At 41.1% G+C, this 21699-nt stretch overlaps 1 protein-coding gene and 1 long non-coding RNA gene across 2 annotated transcripts in view; both read right to left on the bottom strand.

Moving 5' to 3' along the window:
* The window catches only part of LOC310636760, a 156646-nt gene that overhangs the window by 55253 nt on the left and 79694 nt on the right, over positions 1–21699 (bottom strand). The gene's annotated exons all lie outside the window — the stretch shown is intronic.
* LYNX1 (Ly6/neurotoxin 1) lies at positions 3642–21382 on the bottom strand (the record flags this gene model as incomplete). Its single annotated transcript, XM_083351058.1, is given in 4 exon segments — positions 3642–3760; positions 3763–3846; positions 5986–6102; positions 21331–21382. Coding segments are annotated over 4 exon segments (372 nt in total).

The following is a 21699-nucleotide window of genomic DNA, read 5'->3' as shown; positions in this document are numbered from 1 at the left end:
CCTTTACTTTGTTTATTGGGTCTGTATCCTCGACCAGCCCTGCTAAAATGTAACAACTTGTTTCCTGCATTATTTCTCTCTGAACTCTATCTTTTAAACTGTCAGAAGAACAAAGGAAGGAAGAAAGAATGTAACCTCAGTGCTTGGTTTATGTCTATGCTCTCAGAGGAGGGTGTGAAGAAGTCGCCGACCCTCGCTGCATGAACTGGAGATGGGCCGAAGTTATCTCCCCAGTTCCCACAATGGAATTAATACTTGGGGATTGGCTATCCCACATTGGGTGGTCGATTTGTGGGGTGGGGTCTTGTTTGGGGATACTATAATCTACTGTGCTATGTGGGAAATCTCAGATCCTGTCTATTATGCCTGCTATCAACTACTCTTAATAAAAGTTCCTACTGGAAGAAACTGTTTCCAAGAGTTTTGCTTGCTTATGATGTGGAGTTGAACTGGGTCCTGACACGAGGTATTAAAATGATGCAATTACATTGGCTAATGTATATTTGGTCACCTACATTTCTAAGCAAGTGGAAACTGACTCCCTTTGTACATGCTTATAATAGTGGCTTTTCCATGTTTCTCCTGCTGTTTCTCCTGAGTTAGACTACTAGAAGATCTCCAAGGTCCCTTCCAACTCTTTTATTCTGTTATTCCTATTATCTCTGCAGCTTTATGTGTAATTTCACTACACCTGAATTGCACTGTTGCAACTGTAGCATATATATTCTATTGTGTTCCAGATAACATTGCATCCTAATAAATAACTTTGCATCAGAATAATAAATGATGCAAATGGCATGGGTCCGGATTATTTACGGGAGTACCTTTTGCTGGCGTTAACTTCCCATCGTCCTGTGCGCTCCTACAGAGAGGGCATCCTCAGGGTGCCGTCGGTCAGGGAATGTCGACTGGCGGCCCCCAGGGGGAGAGCATTCTCTGTGGGCGCGCCTGCCCTCTGGAATCAGCTCCCTGTTGAGCTCCGGATGGCTCCCGACCTTTGCTCTTTCCACCGCAACCTGAAGACTTGGCTATTTGAACTTGCCAGCCTGGACTGAGGGACTGGGATTTTAGATTTTAAATTTTACATTTTAGAACGGGTTTTATTGTTTAGGGCTACTTGGTTTATTTTATTTTATTTTTTGTATATTATGTGTTGTATATAGTGTTTTAACTGCCCTGTACACTGCCCCGAGTCCTTCGGGAGACGGGCAGTATATAAATCCAAATAATAAATAATAAATAAATAAATAAATAAATAAATAAATAAATATATAAAATGTCTCTGCACTCCAGCTCCAAGCAACATGAGCCTAATTTGGCTAAGGATTGACCTCTCTATTAACCTAAATGCTTCAAGAGTTTCCCAAATTCTTCTGGGCTCATCCATTGTTTTTACAGATCCACAGTGCTTTGAGAAGGCAGGCAGGCAGGCAGGAAGGGATTGTAAAGTTTAGGAACTCTAAACTCAAACTTATGCTCATTGTGCCAAACAGAGCGACCATAAGAGATGTGGCACTATTCTCATGTTTCCACCATAGACAGGTTCATTTTAAAGTTGACAGAGATATTATAGAACCTAGAAACTTGAAGATCTCTACTGTTGATACTGTGTTGTCCAGTATTATAAGAGGTGGTAGAATAGGAGGGCTTCTCTTGAAATCTACTACCATTTCTATAGTTTTGAGTGTGTTCAGTTCAAGATTGTTCTGGCCTCACCACAAGGTTAGTTGTTCAACTTCCCCTCTGTATGCAGATTCATCATTGTCATGAATGAGAGCAACCACTCTTGTGATTTCAAGAAAGCAAGCAAGCAATATAACATACAGACCAAGATAACAAAGAAACTAACAGGAGAAGTTTGGAGTTCTCTTTTGAATGTACAAGTAAAATGCCTATTGTACATGACTTCAAGGTTGACTCAGCCTTCCATCCTTCCGAGGTAGGTAAAATGAGGACCCAGATTGTTGGGGGCAATTAAGCTGACTTTGTAATAATGCCGCTTGGGGTGTGTGTGTGAAAGCCCTAATAAGCAGGCATATACATAGAATGAAGGCTACTGCTAAGCTTGTAAGCTGCCCTGAGTCTTCGGAGAAGGGCGGGATATAAATGGAATTAAAATAAAAAATAAATAAATAAAAACTTGAAGTCCCCAAATCAATGCATTTGGAGGATCCATCTCAATTAGCACTAAGAGCCATCCTGCTGTCACTGAAGAGCAAAGCCTCCATCCAGAATTTCCTTTACTCTAATTTAGAGTTCTGTGTTTGGCCAAGTCAGTACATAACTCAGATTCAGAGAATGCATCCCTCTGAACTTTGATTTATTTCATCTGATTAAGTGGGATGTGGGGATTTTGTCACTTGAGGACATTCACTGAACGAGGATTATGCAAGGATTAACTGATACATTACCACTTCCATAGCAATAGAACAACCCACTGGACATGGTCAAAATCCTGCTCAGATAATGCTTCCCGCAACATTCTGAAGAAAACCTCTCGGGGTGGGAGTTTGAATGTTTCTAATTTCTTGCTTTTGATCTCAGACATTTGTTATCTAATCATTATTTGCAACATGAACAATTCCAACTTTTGAAATGCAATTCATCACATGCACAAAAATATGAGATGAATCACATTAGAAAAAGTTACTTGCAATAGGGAAATTTGAAAAGATAAATGTGTGACTGTCAGAATGATGGTCCCCAAACACATGCATGTTTAATATTAAGTCTTTAAAGAAAAATACCTTTGTTTGTTAAGCCAAATATATGATAATGCAAAACCCAGAAGGCGAAATTAATGAGTCTGTAGTTCTGAAGAGGGGGAAATAAAGCAACATGATCAGTTCAATAGTTTTATTATTTGGGGCTGATCATATCTGCATAGCAGACATTTTGTAAACCAGCAATTCCTTAGGAAATCTAAAGAATGTTTTTTTCGTGCCTTATTCCCATGCATCGGAAAGTTGACAAAAGTTGGAAACGGGCTCCTGCTGTGTTCATGCAATTGATTAACCAAGTACTGCATGGTCACCTATATGAGGGGGTCTTAGTCTACCTCAATGACATCCTTATCTACACTGAGACCATGGTAGAGCATGTTAAATTAGTGCATGAAGTGCTCAAAAAACTGCTGGATATGAAACATGACCAAGGAGATGAAATTAGATGCCAACTAGTAAATGCTGGAGAAGACTCCTGCGAGTCCCTTGGACTGCAAGGCGATCAAACTGGTCAGTCCTAGAGGAGATCAACCCTGACTGCTCTTTAGAAGGCTAGATCCTGAAGTTGAAACTCAAATACTTTGGCCACCTAATGAGAAGGAAGAACTCACTGGAGAAGAGCCTAATGCTGGGAAAGGTTGAGGGCAAGAGAAGAAGGGGACGACAGAGAATGAGGTGGCTGGATGGAGTCACTGAAGCAGTAGGCGTGGGCTTAAATGGACTCCAGAAGATGGTAGAGGACAGGAAAGCCTGGAGGAACGTTGTCCATGGGGTCGCGATGGGTCAGACACGACTTCGCAGCTAACAACAACAACATGAGAGGCTGGGATCTTGGGTTCTAGGGTTGCTTCAAGATGAGAAGAGTGTAGCCTTCCATTATTGTTGTTGTTGTTGTTGTTGTTGTTTTCAATTTAAAAGTTAACATGAAAGCCACCAACCAAGTGCAAAGCTGAGCCCAGTAAAGAGGGTGAAGCTAGGCGGGCTGATCACACCCCCATTGCATAAGTCAAAGGTACAACAAGTGCGATTGTAATTATGTCAAAAACAGTATCCCTCTGTTCGGTCTTGTTGCAGAGTTCAGTCATTTTTCCGCAGTCATGTTTCGTGAAGAGCTTTAGACTGCCTGGTGGGAAAAGAAACAAGAAAAATAAATGTTAAAAGCTAGGACATTTGCTCCATCTTGGGGAAACCTATGTGAAAAGTAGCATTTGAAAACTGAAGGTTTTGAAATTTGTTTTTTTTTAAAAAAAATATGTTTTGTTTTATTTTTTTACATAATCACCTTAATATTTGGTAAATATCGTGTTGTCTGGGTTTATATTTAAAAACAATCAATAACAATTAGTTTCTATAATTCTATGGTCCACATAATGGCTCTGCTTGATGTTCTCCTCTTCCAAAAATGTTCTCTTTTGCCATCCTTGAATTAATACAGTTCTTATTATTTGGATAAATAACAAATATAGACATTTTTCTAATATTCTAAAATTTCTAATATGTTGGGATGGCCTGTATGAGGAAAAAGACTAAAATAGTTAAATGTAATAAAAATCTTAACCAGTAAGAATGTATTGAATATTGTGGGGAAAACAAATTTAAATAAGAATTTTAAACAGGATCTACAGTATGTATGATAAGGCAATCAAGATGACCAGTTAGAAAAGAAGTTTTATATCAATATGGTTATTATTTGCAGGTTTTGAAATCTGTTTTACTTACAGGTAGTTTTATCAGATGGCACCTCTTGAGTGATCTTAACTGGATTCAGAAGCTAAGCACAATTAGGTCTGGCTACAGCTTAGAAGAGTTTATACCCGTGGTGGAGAACCTATGGCATGTGTGCCACAGGTGGCACACAGAGCCCTCTCTCTGGGCACACGCACCGTTGCCCCAGGCCTAGGCCTTCAGCTGGGTTTTATAAAACCTTTATGCTTTAGGCCTCCACCACTGTGTGCAAAAAAAAAAAAGGTTCAATCAATCAATTAATTTCAACTTCTCGCGTGAAAAAAAGATCTTGCAAAGTACGAATTGATTGATTGAACTTTTTAGTCCCACTCACTCTGCTGTTACCACCGCAGCCACACCCACCCAATGGGCCACGCCCACCCAATTGGCTACACTCACCCAATGGGCCACACCCACCCAATGGGCCACACCCACCCAGCACCCGATGATACATAAGTGGGTTTTGGGTTGCAGTGTGGGCACTCGGTCTCTAAAAGGTTCGCCATCACTGTACTATACTAACAAGGAATCCCAGGGCTGAAGGCAATTCCAAGGAAGTGAAAAGCATCCTCAAAGAATGTCTGTGGAGATTCTCAGTTATCCTGGTCATGGTTGCCACAAAGGTGCTTTTTCAAAAGGCAATTGATTTTTTTTTCCTTTCTTCAAGAAAAAATAAAGTCCAGTTGCCTTTTGAAAAGACATCTTTGGGACATCCTCAAAGAAAGCAATGACAGGTCACTTTCATATTGTTGACAAGATAATGGCATCCTTATGCCCATGTAGTCATCAAGAACTGAGTCTCCTTCACTTTATTTATTATATGTGTCTATCATTTTATTTCCATTCCATACTTTAGTCTCAACATAGTGGATTGAGGAGCTGGGCAACTGAGAGATTTCAAGTGTTCCTCTAAAACGGGGATGGGCAATAAGCAGCTTATAGGTTACTATAAGCCCAAACCATAGTAGTAGAACAAAAAGGTTTTTAAGAGAACCTGGTAGCTCCTATTTAACCTCTTGTTTTACATAAAACTAGAGATGTAAATATATGCATTTAGGTTACCTTCCAGCTTTATTTCCAGTTGTTCCAATCCATGTCCTTCTCACCCAGATTTATCTTTCCAACATTATTCAGATTTTCTCCAACCAGCTTGACAACTATGGGCATTGTACATACATACATACATGAAAACTGTATACAGTTTTCATGTAAACAATTCAGACTTTTAGGCAGGAAATGCTTGATAGGAGTAGTGTGATCCAACAATAGTTTTCATCATTTTTTAAAACAAATACTTAACTCTTTTCCTCTTGCTTATGTATGAGTGATATGGCCACTTAATTTGCAACATCATCCTATCCACTAAAATCTTTGACTCCTACAAAGAAGTTGAAAATGTCCCTGAGAAGCCCATGATAAAAGATGGGTGATTATATTTAGGTGTTGAAGTTTTTTAATAGGTGCCAATGCTCAAAATCTTTGTCTCTGTCTCTCTTTGTCTCTGTCTCTCTCTCTCTGTCTCTCTCTCAAACTGTACCTGTATAAACTCTGGTCATCTCACACTGCTGGCCTTCCTTTGTTCTGCGGGGTTCATCAGAACTAAAACAAACACTGCCGACTTTAAACTTGCACACATTGCATACTAGACCTTGACCTGCAAAGAGTGAAACCAAAAGAGTGAAATTAGTTCAGTTTGAATAGAGATATGGGAACAGCTGGGTAAGTTGTCATGTCTAAGAATGCTCTGGCTGCCACCTACCGGTCTATCGTGATACTTCTTAATAGAGTTACCAGGCATCCTGTTACAGCCATCCAGTAAACATAGCCTTAAAATCAAATACAGATCCTTTTTTTTTACTGAAAAGTTTTACAATACATTTTTAGATATAAAAAAGAAACTCCCTCCTCCCCCTCCCCTCTCCCCAACCCTCCCCGCCCCTCCCCCCTCCCCGACTTCCCAGAGCTGAATACAGGGTATAGACTTACAAACATAAGTTAAAATATGCTAACAACAAGAATAAAATATTAAATTCTATTGCGCTTTAACTCTCCATAGTCATAATTATATTCAGGGCTTTTTTTCTCATAGAACGCTCAGAACGAAGTTCCGGCACATTTTTGGGATGGAACCTTGTAGGGTAGGCAAGGCACGTTGTATGACATGTGTGAGTTCAGGCACCTTTTTCTTTTACAAAAAAGCACTGATTATATTACTAACAAATAACAAATAACAAATAATATAAAACCACTACTTATTCAAATGCTAAATGAAACTTTTTAGTCCCATATTTATTCTGAATATATTCAATCCATCTTCTCCATTCCACAATATATCTCTCTTGCGATTGTTCTTTCAAGTAAGCTGAGATCTTTGCCATTTCCGCTAAATTGGAAACTTTCAAAGTCCATTCTTCTATAGTCGTCAGTTCCTCCTTTTTCCAATATTGCGCTACTAAAAGTCTTGCTGCCGTAATTAAATTCAAAACCAAGTTAGTATCTATAACAGTAAAGTCTGTAATACTATCCAACAAAAACAACTGCAGAGAAAACCTTATCTTTTTCTTAAATATCTTTTGCATATTCCACCAAATTTTAATCCAAAAAGCTTTGACTTTTTTACAAGTCCACCATATATGAAAATACGTTGCATCCTCACAACCACACCTCCAACATTTGGGCTGGCAGTTCGGATACATACTTGCTAACTTTTTAGGGTCTAAGTGCCATCTATAAAACATTTTATAAAAATTCTCTCTTAAATTTTGAGCCTGTGTGAATTTTACATTTCTGACCCAAATCTTTTCCCAAGTATCCATTGTTATAACCTCCTGAAAGTTCTGGGCCCACTTTATCATACAATCTTTAACAAGTTCCGTTTCTGAATCAATTTCTATCAATGCATTATATATCCTTCTTATATGTGCTTGACCTTGATCTCTAATTTGTTTTACCAAATTTTCATCAGTTATCGAAAAACCAACTTTCTGATCCTCTTTCCATCTTGCCTGTAACTGCCCATACTGGAACCAAGTTTGTACAATCTTTTCTTCTTTTAAAATATTATATGGCCTTAATTGCCATACATTCCTTTCTATCCTTAAAATTTCCTTATATGTAGTCTCATCATGTTTAAATCCAACGTTTATATTTTCTATTGCATGTTTAGGTATTGCCCAAATTGGTATCTTATAATTTAACTTATATCTATATTTCTTCCATACTCGCAACAGAGCATACCTTAATATATGTATCTTAAACACATTATCCACCTTCTTATCATAAAATAAATATGCATGCCAACCAAATAACAAATCATAACCCTCAAGATTTAATAATCTCCCTTGTGTTAAATTAAACCAATCACTTATCGATGATAAAGCAGCAGCCTCATAATATAATTTAAGATTAGGCATTTTAAGACCACCTCTTTCACGTATGTCTTGCATTATCTTAAATTTAACTCGTGGCTTTTTCCCTGCCCAAACAAATTTATTAATACCTTTCTGCCATTCCTCCAAATTTAAATCCTTTTTAAGTATAGGTATCATTTGAAATAAAAATAAAAATTTTGGCAAAACATTCATTTTCACTGCTGCAATTCTTCCCAGTAAGGATAATTGTAGTTTTTTCCAACTATCTAGGTCTTTTTGTATTTTTACCCATAACGGTTCATAGTTATTCTTGTATAACTTCACATTTGAAGCTGACAAATAAACCCCCAAATATTTAGTCTTCTTGACTATTTCAAATCCCATTAACTCTTCTAAAACAACCTTTTGTTCTATAGTCATATTTTTAGACAATATTTTAGTTTTTTGTGTATTTATCTTAAATCCAGAAACTTTCCCATATAACATTATTATCTCCATCAGCTCTACAACTGAGTAAGTCGGTTGACTTACTGTAATAACCAAGTCAGCCGCAAATGCTCTCAGTCTATAATCCTGATCTCTTATTTTAATTCCCTTAATTTTATTTGAATCTCATATTTTAATCAATAATATTTCCAATGTTAAAACAAACAGTAAGAGTGACAATGGACACCCCTGTCTTGTGCCCTTTTCAATATTACATGTTTCTGTCAAACTACTATTAACTCTTATACGAGCTGTTTGCTTCTGATATATTGCTCTAATAGGTTGTAAAAATGTTTCCCCAAACTCCATTTTCTCCAATACTTTCACCAAAAATTGCCAATCCAATTGATCAAAAGCTTTTTCAGCATCCAAAAAGATCAGCGCTGCAGAGACCTGATTATTTCTTTCCAAAAATTCCAATAAATCTACAATATGTCTCACATTATTCTTCATTTGTCTACCACTTATGAATCTAGTTTGATCACTATGAATCACTTGCTGCATTACCTTCATTAATCTATTTGCTAAAATTTTGGCAAATATCTTATAATCAGTGTTTAAAAGTGATATTGGTCTATAGTTTTTGGCTTGGGTAATATCTTGATCTTCCTTCAGAATCAGCGAAATAAACGCTGTTTTCCATGATGGAGGCACTTCTCCTCCCAGTTGAATTGTCCTAAACAACTCTCTTAAGGGTTCCACCATTTCTGACTGTAAATTTTTATAATAGATGACAGTCAATCCATCAGTTCCTGGTGCTTTACCTACCATTAATTGCTTAATTGCTAAAAAAATTTCTTCATCATTTATCAATTGATTCATCCCTTCCCTTTGTTCTTGTGTAAGAACAGGAATGTTAGCTTCTTGCAAGTATCTATCTATATCTGTATCTCGAATCTTATCTCTAACTTACAACTTAGAATAGAAATCAACAAAAGCCTTTTTAATAAGATTCTGCTGATACACTACTTTACCCTTGTATTCTATTCTATCTATATTACATGCCCTTTGTTTCTTCCTTAACAAGTAGGCTAACCACCTACCCGGTTTATTGGCATTACAAAAAGTGTTATGTTTAACATACCGAAGGTTAGTTGCCAGTTGATCTGCCATCAACACATCAGACTGACCTCTTAGTAAAGTAATTACCTCTTTGATCTTCCCATCAGATGGATTCAAAATTAAAGCCTTTTCTTTTCTCTTAATTTCCTCCTCTAATTCTTTCTGCCTGAATTCCAATTTACGTATATATTTATTGTTCAAGTATATTAACACTCCTTTCATATAAGCTTTACTTGCATACCAAACCATCTCAATAGAAGTACCCTTATGCATATTAATTTTAAAAAATTCTTTCATCTGTTTTTTACACTCTTCCACATTTTCCTGATATCTAAACAAATTCTCATTTAGTCACCAAGACTGTCTATCTCCATTATCTTTTTCTATCTCCAACCATACTGTACTGTGATCAGATATAGTTCTTGGACATATCTTGATCTTCTTAATCCTAGAAAAAAAATCATTAGTAATTAATACAAAATCAATCCTGGATAAAGATTGATGCCTATCAGAGAAAAAAGTAAAGTCTTTTTCTTGCAAGTTCCTTTCTCTCCAAACATCTCTCAATTCCAAGTCATCCTTCATCTCAAAAAATGATTTAGGCAGTCTAGCATGACTTGGCGTACTTCTAAAAAGGCCTCTTTTGTCCATTTGTACATCCAAAACACCATTCCAATCTCCCATAAAAATATAAGATTTGTAATCCCACTGAATAATCTTGCTGTGTAATAATTTATAAAATTCTCCTTGCTGTTGGTTAGGAGCATATAATCCAACCAGAAGTATTTTCTTGTCTTCTATTAATAGTTCAATTATAACATATCTTCCTTGTTTATCTGTTTCAATTAAACTAGCTGTTAAAGTATTCTTGACATAAATAACAACTCCATTTTTCTTGTCAGGAGCAGAAGCAATAAACTGTGTACCCAGCCTAAAGTTTATCAAATACTTTTGATCAGCTGCTCGAATATGCATTTCTTGTAAACAAATAACGTCATTTTAAAATTGTTTTAGATATTGAAATACTTTCTTTCTCTCATGCGGAGAATTTAATCCATTAACATTCCAAGTTAGAAGCTTTGTCGCCATCTTTTGCGACCTGAAGCTTTTGGAGCGCCTCTTCCAGAATCACCTGCACTGTCTTCGGTTTCACTTCTCCCACTGCTTCACTATAAGTAAGTTGTTGAGATGTAGTCATGGCTTTCTGTTGTTCTTGCTCACATCTCATTCGTCTGGATGCAGCCCGTGTCACTCTTTGATCTCCAACCTCTTCCATTGGTACTGGAATCTGATCCACTCCTGTAGTTTGCTGGGATTCTCCATCTTTCAGCTGAATAACTCCTTCAGCTCCTTGTATACTCTCCCTTCATGGCTGACGCTCTCCTTCACCATTCCTCCTTTTAAATTCCGTGGATGGTGGGGAGCCTGCCTTCAAAATATTAGCATAAAAATCTCGTGCCTGTAAAACTGTGTTAAGACGATATCTCATGCCTGCGTGCATCACCACCATGCCTACTGGGATCTCCCATCTGAACTGGATATCCCGTCTCCTTAATTCTTCTGCCAAAAAAGCAAATTCTTTCCTTAAAATTCTTGGAGGAATCTCTTTCAGAATTAAAACTTCTTGCTCTGCAACTGTAAATTTTTTGTTATAGAAGGCTTGAATAACCTCAATTCTAATTGCTCTCTTCGTGAAATAAACCACCACATCTCTAGGTAGCTTTCTTTGTCTTGCAATCCAAGAATTAACATGAAATATTTTATCTATATTTACCATAATATCTTCTGCAGAAAGCTCCAAAACCTGCTCAAGGGCTTGTGCCAATATTTCTTTCAAATTCTCCTTAGGATCTTCTTTCAAACCTCTAATTCTCACAGCAAACTCCATTTCTCGATACTGTAGCAAAACCACATCATCATCAATCTTTTCCATCACAGTTTCTGTATCCATCATTTTAGCATCTAATCTCATGTTATTTTGGCTAAGCTCTTCCACTCTCTCATCCAGACGCTCAATACAAACAGCAAGCCCTTGAAATGCAGCCAAAATGTCTGCTCTTATTTCTGTATTCTTCTCCTCAATAAGTTTAGCTATTTGTTGAGATTGTTTTTTCAAAGCCTCTTGCAAAGCATCCTGCAAATCTTTAATTGTTAAAGCTGGTGCGGGTGCGGGTGCCGCAGGAGGAGGCATCAGAGCCTGTAATGAAGACTGCTGAACTGGCGAAGCACCAGCACTTCTAGGAACTTTAGTTGGTTTGGAAGCCATTTTAATATCACTTAATTCTATTGCGCACTTTCACTTTCCGCACCGATTGCAACTTTTTCCACAAAGTATTCTGAGTTAAAGTCCAAATACTTGCTTTACAGCATTCTCCTGCACAGCTCTGCCTGCATCCAAGTAATCCACAATTAACTATCAATAGCAGGGATGGTTGCAGCGTCCTGCTCTGCTCCAAAGCCTTGGAGCAGAAGCGTCCCGGAGTCCGGAGCAAACTCAGGCTTTGGGGGGGCTCACACCCTTCAACCACCAGAGATTAACTCTGGCGATCTAGGGGAGCTCTACCCCTGCCTAAGTGCTCACCCCCTCCTCTTCTCCTGAGGAGCGGGTTTCCAAGCCGCCAAACAGCTGATCATCGCTGTTTTTAGCGGCTCTACGGAAAGCAACGGGGCTGACGGTCGAAACGGCCGCCATCAACGGAGCCTTGCCACCCGGAAGCCAAAATCAAATACAGATTTTGACATTTTAATATTTAAATAGCCCTAAATACAAAAAAAGGTGAGATATGTATTTTTCTTCCACCATTGCTGGAAGTCTTCACACAGTTTGTGAATTTCCACCCTCCCTAGCTGGATATGAAAAACTGATGAGGTTCAAGGGATGGTAAAAGAGCTATTAGTTTCATGCAGTAGCACCAGGAGAAGCTGGGATCAGCTGAAGAAAATGAAAAGTAAAATTTTCCTTTCAGTGGTCTTCAGTGGGCTAATGCCTCCTTAAGTAACACCAGCTGCCTGCAATTAGTGCAGGTTCGCATCCCACCAGGCTCAAGGTTGACTCAGCCTTCCATCCTTCCGAGGTAGGTAAAATGAGGACCCAGATTGTTGGGGGCAATTAAGCTGACTTTGTAATAATGCCGCTTGGGGTGTGTGTGAAAGCCCTAATAAGCAGGCATATACATAGAATGAAGGCTACTGCTAAGCTTGTAAGCCGCCCTGAGTCTTCGGAGAAGGGCGGGATATAAATGGAATTAAAATAAATAAATAAATAAATAATTCTTGTTGTTACTCCATTACAAGCTCATATATCAGATCCTGCAGAACAGGCATGGTACAGGATCCTGCTTGCTGCAAAGTGTTCCATCTGACAGGACCTTGGGTGGTGGTGAAGTTGGGGAAAGGGGGATGGGGCTGTGTGCTACTGGAGCTGGAGTAGGCATGGGAAAATTTCCTTCCCCCAGTGACTCACTGGGGGCTAGACTGGGGGATGGGTTGAGGGAAAGATTTTGGAGCCCCCTGTTTCTGAGTTGGTCCACGTGTCTCCTGATGTGGTTTCCTCCCCCCAGGTCTATTACGTATGAGAGGGGGCCGGTTTGCTCTATGACAACACCTTGAAGCCATTTGTCCCCTCCCCCAAAGTTCCTTGCCCAGATGAGCTGACCCAGGGTGAAAGTCCTTGGCAAGGTGGGATGATCTGCTTCTGCGGCTGCTCTGTCCGGATGCAGTCTGTCCAACTTTGTTACAAGACGGCGGCCCCATCAAAGTTCTGCAGGTGATTTTCTTGTGGTAGAGCAGGGGGTTGAGTGCTGGGCCAGGAGGAATTGGGCCAAGCGACAGTGCCAGTCTCCAGTGATGATTTTCCACAGGGAGTCCTTGGTTGCCTTTACCATGACCTCTGCGAGGCCATTCGAAGATGGATGGAAGGGAGCTGATGTCGTATGTCTAATTGAGTTGTCCCTGGTGAAAATCTGGAAGTCACGAGAGATAAATTGGGGGCCGTTGTCGGAGACCAGGACGTCAGGAAGCCCATGGGTAGCAAAAACCCCTCTCAAACCCCTAATTGTGGTGGCTGAGGTCATGCTGGAGACTGGAATGACCTCCAGCCATTTAGAGAAGCTATCGACCACAATAAGGAACACTTGACCTTGAAAGGGCCCGGTATAGTCAATGTGTACCCTGGAGCAGGGGTTCCTAGTCATTGCCCATTTGTGGATGGGGGCCTGTGGTTGGGGGGGGGTCTGGTTTGTTGGCACATGTAGCAGCCAGCTACAGGCCTCTCTATATCTTTATCGAGACCTGGCCACCAGAAGTAGCTGCGGGCCAATGCCTTCATTTTAATAATACCTGGGTGGCCGTCGTGGAGTGAGTGTAAGGCTTTTGATTTGTGAGGGTCTGGGATTATAACCCGGCTGCCCCATAGTATACAGCCCAGATGTGAAGACAGTTTATGTCTTCTAACAAAGTATGCTTGGAATTCTGGGCTGGGACTGAATGCCTGCCATCCTGACAAGACCCATGCAAGTACCCTGCTAAGGACTTTGTCTCTGCTGGTTGCTGTGGCAATGTCCTTAGCTGACAGGGGGCATTCTGGCAGCTCCTGGATGGCAAGGATGTGGCCTGCCGGTGCTGGGTCTGAGTCCAGGCTGGGCAAGGGCAGTCTACTTAACCCATCAGCGTGGCCCATTTGCTTCCCTGGTTTGTGTACTAGGTTAAAGGAATATGCTGCCAAGAATGTGGTCCAGCACAGCATTCTAGGGGACAAGATTTGAGGTGTTTGCTTGTCCCAAGTGAAAAACCCTAGCAGGAGTTTGTGATCTATAAAGATCGTGAATGGGCGGCTGTATAGGTAATCGTGAAATTTCTTCACGCTTGCCACAATTGCTAGTGCTTCTTTGTCTATTTGTGCGTAGTTGCGCTCTGCCCTAGAGAGAGTTCTGGAATAGTACGTGACAGGAGATTGGGTCCCGTCCATATGCAGGTGGCTCAGAACTGCTCCGATTCCATATGGGGAGGCATCGCATGCTACACACAGAGGCATTTTTTCTCTTTAGTGGGTGACAGTGGAATTGTTGGAGAGGAGTTTTTTAAGATGCGTGAAGCTGTCCTCGTGGGTTTGGGTCCACTGCCATGTGGCCCCTTTGTCAAGCAATCTGTGTAAGGGCTCAGCGATGGTTGCTTTCTGGGGGAGGAAGGCATGATAAAAGTTAAGGAGCCCCAGGAAAGCTTGTAGCTCGGTCTTGTTTTTGGGTGGTGGGGCAGCCTTGATAGCCAGAATTTTTGAATCTGTGGGGTGAATTCCTTGAGCGTCGATTCTGTAACCCAAAAAATTGGTGGACGGAACCCCTATAGAACATTTTTCCTTTTTTAATTTAAGACCTGCGGTGCGAAATCTGCTCAGCACCTCCTGCAGCCTTTCTGCTAAAATTCCCTCGGTTTCCCCTGCGATTAACACATCATCAAAATAGGGGCAAACCCTGGGAATTCCTTTAAGAGTTTTTTCCATGACTTCCTGGAAAATGCCAGGAGCCACTGCTATGCCGAATTGCAGGCGGTTCACTTTAAAAGCCCCGCGGTGGGTGACAATGGTCTGTGCATCTGCCGTTTCCTTGGAGACTGGGAGCTGTAAGAACGCATGCGCTAAGTCTAGTTTAGCGAAAATGGTGCCTGACTGGATTTCTGACAGGACATCCTTGACAGCTGGGACCAGGTATGCGTGGGGGTTCAGGGCACGGTTGAGGGTCGCCTTATAGTCTGCACAGACCCAGACCTCCCTGTTAGGCTTAACTGGGGTGATTATGGGGGTTTCCCAAGTCCCCCCGTCAGTCGGTTCTAATACCCCGAGTTTTACCAGCCTGTCTAGTTCGTCTTCGATCTTACTCTTGAGGGTGAAGGGGACTCTTCTGGCTTTTATACTGATAGGCAAAATCTCAGGGTTCAGTTTTAGCTCTATCGGGGGGGCCTGTGTATTTCCCTAAGGACCCGTCAAACATGTCTGCAAATTGTTGGCAGACAGCTTCAAGGGCTCGGGTCTGTGTTTGGTCTCTTCCCTCAATTCTTATGCCCAGGGCTTCGAACCAGTCGAGGCCGATGAGGCTGGCCCGCCTCCCCTCAGTAATTTGGGCAGTGAGCTCCCCTTGGAACTGCTTGTATTCAACCCTTAGTTTAGTTTTTCCCCTTAATTTGATGGGAGCGCCCTGGAAGTCAGCGAGCAGAATCTGCAAGGATGTAGGAGGAAGTGGCATTTGCAGCGGCGTGAAATTCCCTGAAGAGTGTCCCATGAGATAATGGAGACTGAGGAACCTGAGTCTACCTCTATTTCGCATGGGATCCCTTGCAGCCTGACCTGGATTTTTACTTTAGGCCTGAGGTGGTGGATGGCTAGGGGCCCCTGGTCCGAGTGGACTGTTAGGACTGATGCCCTGGGGAATTCCCTGGCCTGGTTTTGGGGGGTCGTCCTACCTGGTGGGGCGGGTTCAAGTTCGTGGAGGGTCTCTCTGTTCAGGCTGCGGCAGACGGCACGGATGTGTCCTGTCTTCCCGCACCTGTGGCATTTAGCGTTCCGGAACTGGCAGGTGGCTCTGGCGGGGTTCCCGCTGCAGCTGGCACACCTTGATTGGGTATTTGGAGAATTTTTGGCAGGAGCGCCGGGTCTGTCAGGTCTTCTGTCAGCTTTGCGGAGAGTCTGGGGGGTTGTTGGATCTTGGACAGATGGCGTCGACTCTGGTCTCTTCTTCGGGTTCCTCGTTGGCAGTATTTCTTAGGTGGTCCTGGTGGACCGATCCGCTGAGGGAACTGCCCGGCATAGCCGCGTCTTCTCAGTGGCTGTCTTCGTAAGCCATTATCTCTAGCGTTACCTCAGCGAGGTCCATTATTGGCTTTGCAACGATCTTCCATTGCAGCCATTCGTTCTGCAAACCTGCTATGACTTGGTTGCGGATCCGGTCCTCGAGGTCTGGGAAGTGGCATCGGCGGGCTGCATGGCGTACCTCCGAGATGAAGGCCGTGACTGATTCACCTGGTCATTGGCATCGACGGGCGAAATACAGTCGCCAATATAGCTCTGACCGCCTTGGCATGAAGTGCTTGCTAAGGTGGTTGACTAGCTCAGCATACGATACTGTGGCGACTGGGTCCGAGCTGCAGAGTCCTACGGCGACATCATAGACTGCCAGCCCACTGAGGCACAGAAGCGCAGCAGCCCTGGGACGGTCTTTGAAGATTTTGTTTACAAAAAGGTAGCCTTTGACCTGTCCTAGGTGCGACTCCCAGCCCTCTGGGTGCTGTACATCGAATTCCCGTATGTGTCCGAGAGTAGCCATGCTGTCCAGGTCCATGGTTCTGGTTGGTTGAGGTCTGGTGGAGGGCTCCCCCATTCCAGCTAGTGACTTCAGCGAACGTCAGCTGGTGGGGCGGCTTCCCTCCTTCAGCTTGTGACTTCAGCTCTGTGACTTAGCTCAGTGAAGCAGACTGCATCCCACCTTCATCGCCAGGTGAATTAGCATGAGGCAAGGACCGAGAGACAGACAGCTGGCAAGATTCTCGAACCTTTATTTAGGGCAGGCACCGGGCTAAAACTCAGCTGGGGGTTCCCTCTATTTATACATAACTTTGACAAGCAACCAACCAATCAATCATAACATAGCGTTCTCCCACCACGTGGCTCCGGCTAATCTGCTGTCGGCAGCTCTGACAGCCGGGAGCTGTCAAAAGCCACTGCGCCTCTTCTTCTAGCTGGCGGCAACCCTTTTGACAGCTCTGACTGAATGTGTATGCGCGGCCGCAGGCAGCTTGACAGCTGTCAAGTGCTGCGCCTGCGCGGACGGCTAGCGGCGGCCTTTTGACAGCTGTCACTGTCAGCCAGCCGCCGTGCGTGCGTGTTAGGTAGGCGGCAGCCTTTTGACAGCTGTCAACTGTCAAACAGCTGCCGTGCCTTTTTACCTCATGGTCTTTATGGCTTTTTGTTGAACTTGAATATACAACATCAACCCTGAGCCCCAGCAGGATCAAACTCCAGGCCGTGGGCAGAGTTTGCCTGCAATACTGCATTCTAACCATTATGCCACCTTAAAAATTGACATTTTTTTTTAAAAAACAACAACGCCCCACTTCATGTACATGAAGTCATGATGGCTTTGTTTTGTTCCTTTTTTGCACAGCCTTTGACACAGGGTGGTAAATAGCAATAGCCAGTAATATAGACCAGCTTCACCTGAAGAAATTACTTTCACACAGGTGAAATCCTGGCATGAACCTTGAGAAAGTTGGAATGGGAATCATGCTGGGAGCAGCACAAGGTGGAAAGAAGAGAAAGCTGGAATGGAGCCCAGAAATTTATTATCACATAGAGTATGGCCAATTGGGCATGCCAAAGGTGTGGTTCGCTGCAGAAGCATTCAGCTTCACTTCCCATGAAGGGAAGATTAAGTTATTAAAGCTCAGGAAGGAAAACAAGTGACTTTCCTTTCTCCACCCAAGTCTTTTTGGGAGCGGCTGTTTTCTATCATGTTGTGGTTGGACACGAGGAATCCGAAGCTTTCCAAATATGAGTTGAAACTGTAAAGTGAAAAATCAGGTGTATTGATTGAGTCATCTTTGGTTTCCACCACAGTTCACTATGAGGTAGTTTCCAGAAAAAAATGTTGTAATATATAGTCACATGGCCAGAGGAGCTGTGAATGACAGTAAATCCAGCCATACTGCTTAGTGCCCAAAGTTTGGCCGTGTGATTGCAGAGCAGTGTGACCATAAAAACTTTGAATCCAGGTCATAAGCAGCCTCCTCATAACTATGAAAAGTTGCCAAATGACTTGTCATAAGTTGTAATGCATATTTTACTTTCTCTCTTTAAGTTTACATCATAATTTTCTTCTTTCCATTATTTACACTTTCCAATAATCAAATCTATAAATCACAAGATCAATTCCCCCCCCCCAAGAATAAGTACATAAGAGATTGGACTTAGTTTTCATCTATTCATGGATCCATGGTAATTTTGAAAAAGGAGAATGAAAGCCAGTAGCAAACTCCATTTGTTGCTTCTTGCTACATTGCAACCAATAGATTATTAGCCAGTCTTTCCAAGGAGTAGCATACAAAAATAACACCTAAAGAAATAAAGTGAGGAAGTAAGCAAATAATTAAATATGCTCCCACTGAAATTTTGCCCAAGTTTCTTTAATACCCTTAGTGGATATATTAAAGTGAAAAAGACCAATAAATGACCAACAGAGCCAAATACAAGAGGAGGGATTTCTACACCTCACTAGTATTCTGAAATTTTTGCAAGTGTAGATTGAATGGCAAGACTCTCTCTTGAATTTCTTTTTTCTACATAGCCGCCTGAGGCACACTGTTTGCTTATAGCAGTATTCCAGTATTTGAAGGGCTGCCAAAAAGAAGAGGATGTCAAGCTATTCTCCAAAGCACCAGAGGGCAGGACAAGAAACAATGGTTGGAAACTGATCAAAGAGAGAAGCAACCTGGAATTAAGGAGAAACTTCCTAACAGTGAGGACACTTAACCAGTGGAACAGCTTGCCCCCAGAAATCATGGGCGCTCCATCACTGGATGTTTTTAAGAAGAGATTAGACAGTCAGTTATCTGAAATGGTATAGGTTCTCCTGCTTGAGCAAGGGGCTGGACTAGAAGATCTCCAATGTCCCTTCCAGATTCTATTCTATTCTATTCTATTCTATTCTATTCTATTCTATTCTATTCTATTCTATTCTATTCTATTCTATTCTATTCTATTCTATTCTATTCTATTCTATTCTATTCTATTCTATTCTATTCTATTCTATTCTATTCTTTTTCAGCTGGATATCTGAACAAAGCAATGGATAGTTGAATATGCATAACAAAAAACTTGGGGATAGTTCTTAAAACCTGTCCAAAAATTGCTGTCAGAATTGTGTTTTTAAAAATGGAGGTAAAGAACATAATGGGACAAGCATATAAGCTCTATTTACTTAATAAAGATTAGGCTAATGTGTATAATAATATTTTTTTCATTTGTTTGCCACCCAACTCCAAAAAGGTGAGGTGCCTCTGACTACTTTTTAACTGTTTGATGATGGTGATTTGAAATAAACAAGTTCTTTCATAGCATGAAGTTTTGTAACACCAATCTATCTATAGGATTAGTATCTTTGTCTAAGGGACCTGGAATTAATTCCTTGTTTTGGTTATTTCATTCATGTTCGTTTATGCAAACTAATGATAAACTAAAGCTGTAACTGTATATGGTGAGATTTACTTCTCAATATGCCTGCACTGCAATATATAGCTCAATTTTTCTGCAGTTCATTCAATTATTCATTCAATCAATCATTCATCATTCACTCATTCATTCATTCATTCATTCATTCATTCATTCATTCTACTAGGCTTATATGCTGCTCCAATCATTTACCAACTTTGAGTATCTTATAATTCTACTATGAGTTAACAGGATTCAAATAACTAAAACCAGAATAAGAACAAACAATACAATCCACAATTGTAGCACATTAGCAAAATATGCTTATGCCAAGGATCCATAAAACCCTATATAATCATATACCCATAAACAATTCTTCTCTTATTCAACAGTCTGATGGCATAACCAGATTTTGTTTTCCTGAATAATGTGCATAAACTAATCCAAATGCATAAATTGCATATTATTTCTAGATTTAAAAAAGGTATATTATATGGCTCCTTCATTTGTATATAAGGCATCTAACGCCAAAACCTTTCCAAGGTAAAAATTAAATGAAACAAAAATATAGGTGCTCAAGCAGGATTGATTGTGCAGTATTTAGTTCTTGGATGGGAACTTAGTAAAACCCCAGGCTATATACTAGTTTGAATGGTGAAAAACTTCCAAGAGGCAAGGGTAAATCCCTTTTACATTCTTGCCAAGAAAGACATATCTATATCATCAAAAATTGAATTTAATCCAGGGGACTTTCTATGTTTACCACTGAAACATCACATCAGACTTTCTTCCTTTCCACAAATGGTCTGATTCAATGTAAAATATTGTGGAATCCCACCAGTGGTAACTACATTAATTTACCCCATGCAATTACCTTCCTAGCCAAACAGGCTACATTTTTATTGGATTTATCTAACAAAATTGGTGCACAGGAACCCTACAGAGAGCACAGTGTTTTGCAGTTTGCTGTGCAGAAAGAATACGGGTCAGTTTTGCAAATCTGAGACCATCACAGTCTGAAACTCTTGTCAGATAGATTCAGGTGGGGCAGATAAAATACAGATAAAGTAAAGCATTAGAAACTATTTTTTCCCCAATGCTGAAATACTTAATCCAGGAATAAGCCATCTGATTGCTTCCAGCTGTTTTGGATTGCAATTTCTAGAAGATCAGATCATCTGGGAGTTGTAGCCCAGAAGAGCTGGTGGGTTACAGACTGTTGAGTCCTTTTCTCTAGGCCAGGGGTAGGCAACCTTGGCTCTTTTATGACTCGTGGACTTCAACTCCTGGTGGCCCCCAGGGGGAGGTCCTTCTCGGTGGGTGCACCGGAATTGTGGAACCGTTTGCCGGTTGAGCTCCAGATGGCGCCCAACCTTCGCTCTTTCCGGCGCGATCTGAAGACTTATTTGTTCGAATAAGCCAGCCTGGCCTGATGGGGCATGGGGTTTGGATTTTATTGTTGTTTTAAATGTATTTTAATCTATTGTTAACTTGGGCATCTTGTTTAATTCGTTTTTAATTTTTGTATTTTGTATTTTTATATGTTTGCCCTGTTCACCACCCTGAGGCGGTATACAAATAAAATTATTTATTTATTTATTTAACTCCCAGCATGGCTGGCTCAGGAATTCTGGGAGTTGAAGTCCACGAGCCATAAAAGAGCCAAGGTTGCCTACCCCTGCTCTAGGTAAATGTCTGTAGTCTAGCAGAATATTTCTCTCTCTCTCTCTCTCTCTCTCTCTCTCTCTCTCTTTTAAAACTTGGCACTTACCAACTGTGCAGAAGATCAGAACAGAAACACCGAGGAGGAGATACTTGCTCATCTTGATAAATTTCAAAAGCTGGCAGGAGGAGGTAAAGAAATGTTCCAGTGGAAATGGCAAAGAGCCAAAGAACACTTTCTAACTCAGATCTGCAACTCTTTCAAGCAGCTTTTGACAAGGGCAGGGTTGAAAGGAAACATTTATTCTCATGTAGGCTTTGAGGAATAGCCAATTGAATAGCTGGCCGAGGAGCGACACACCTCAATTTTGGAGAATTGTGAAATAGCAGCCAGTATATAAATGATATTACTCAGAATAAAAATTCAGGGCAAATTTCATAAATGAGGATGTCTTATTTTCATTAGAGGGTGCTGGCA

Source organism: Vipera ursinii (genome assembly GCF_947247035.1).
Source record: "Vipera ursinii genome assembly, chromosome: 2".
Taxonomy (NCBI): Eukaryota; Metazoa; Chordata; class Lepidosauria; order Squamata; family Viperidae; genus Vipera; species Vipera ursinii.
This window is presented reverse-complemented; position numbering and strand designations above follow the sequence as displayed.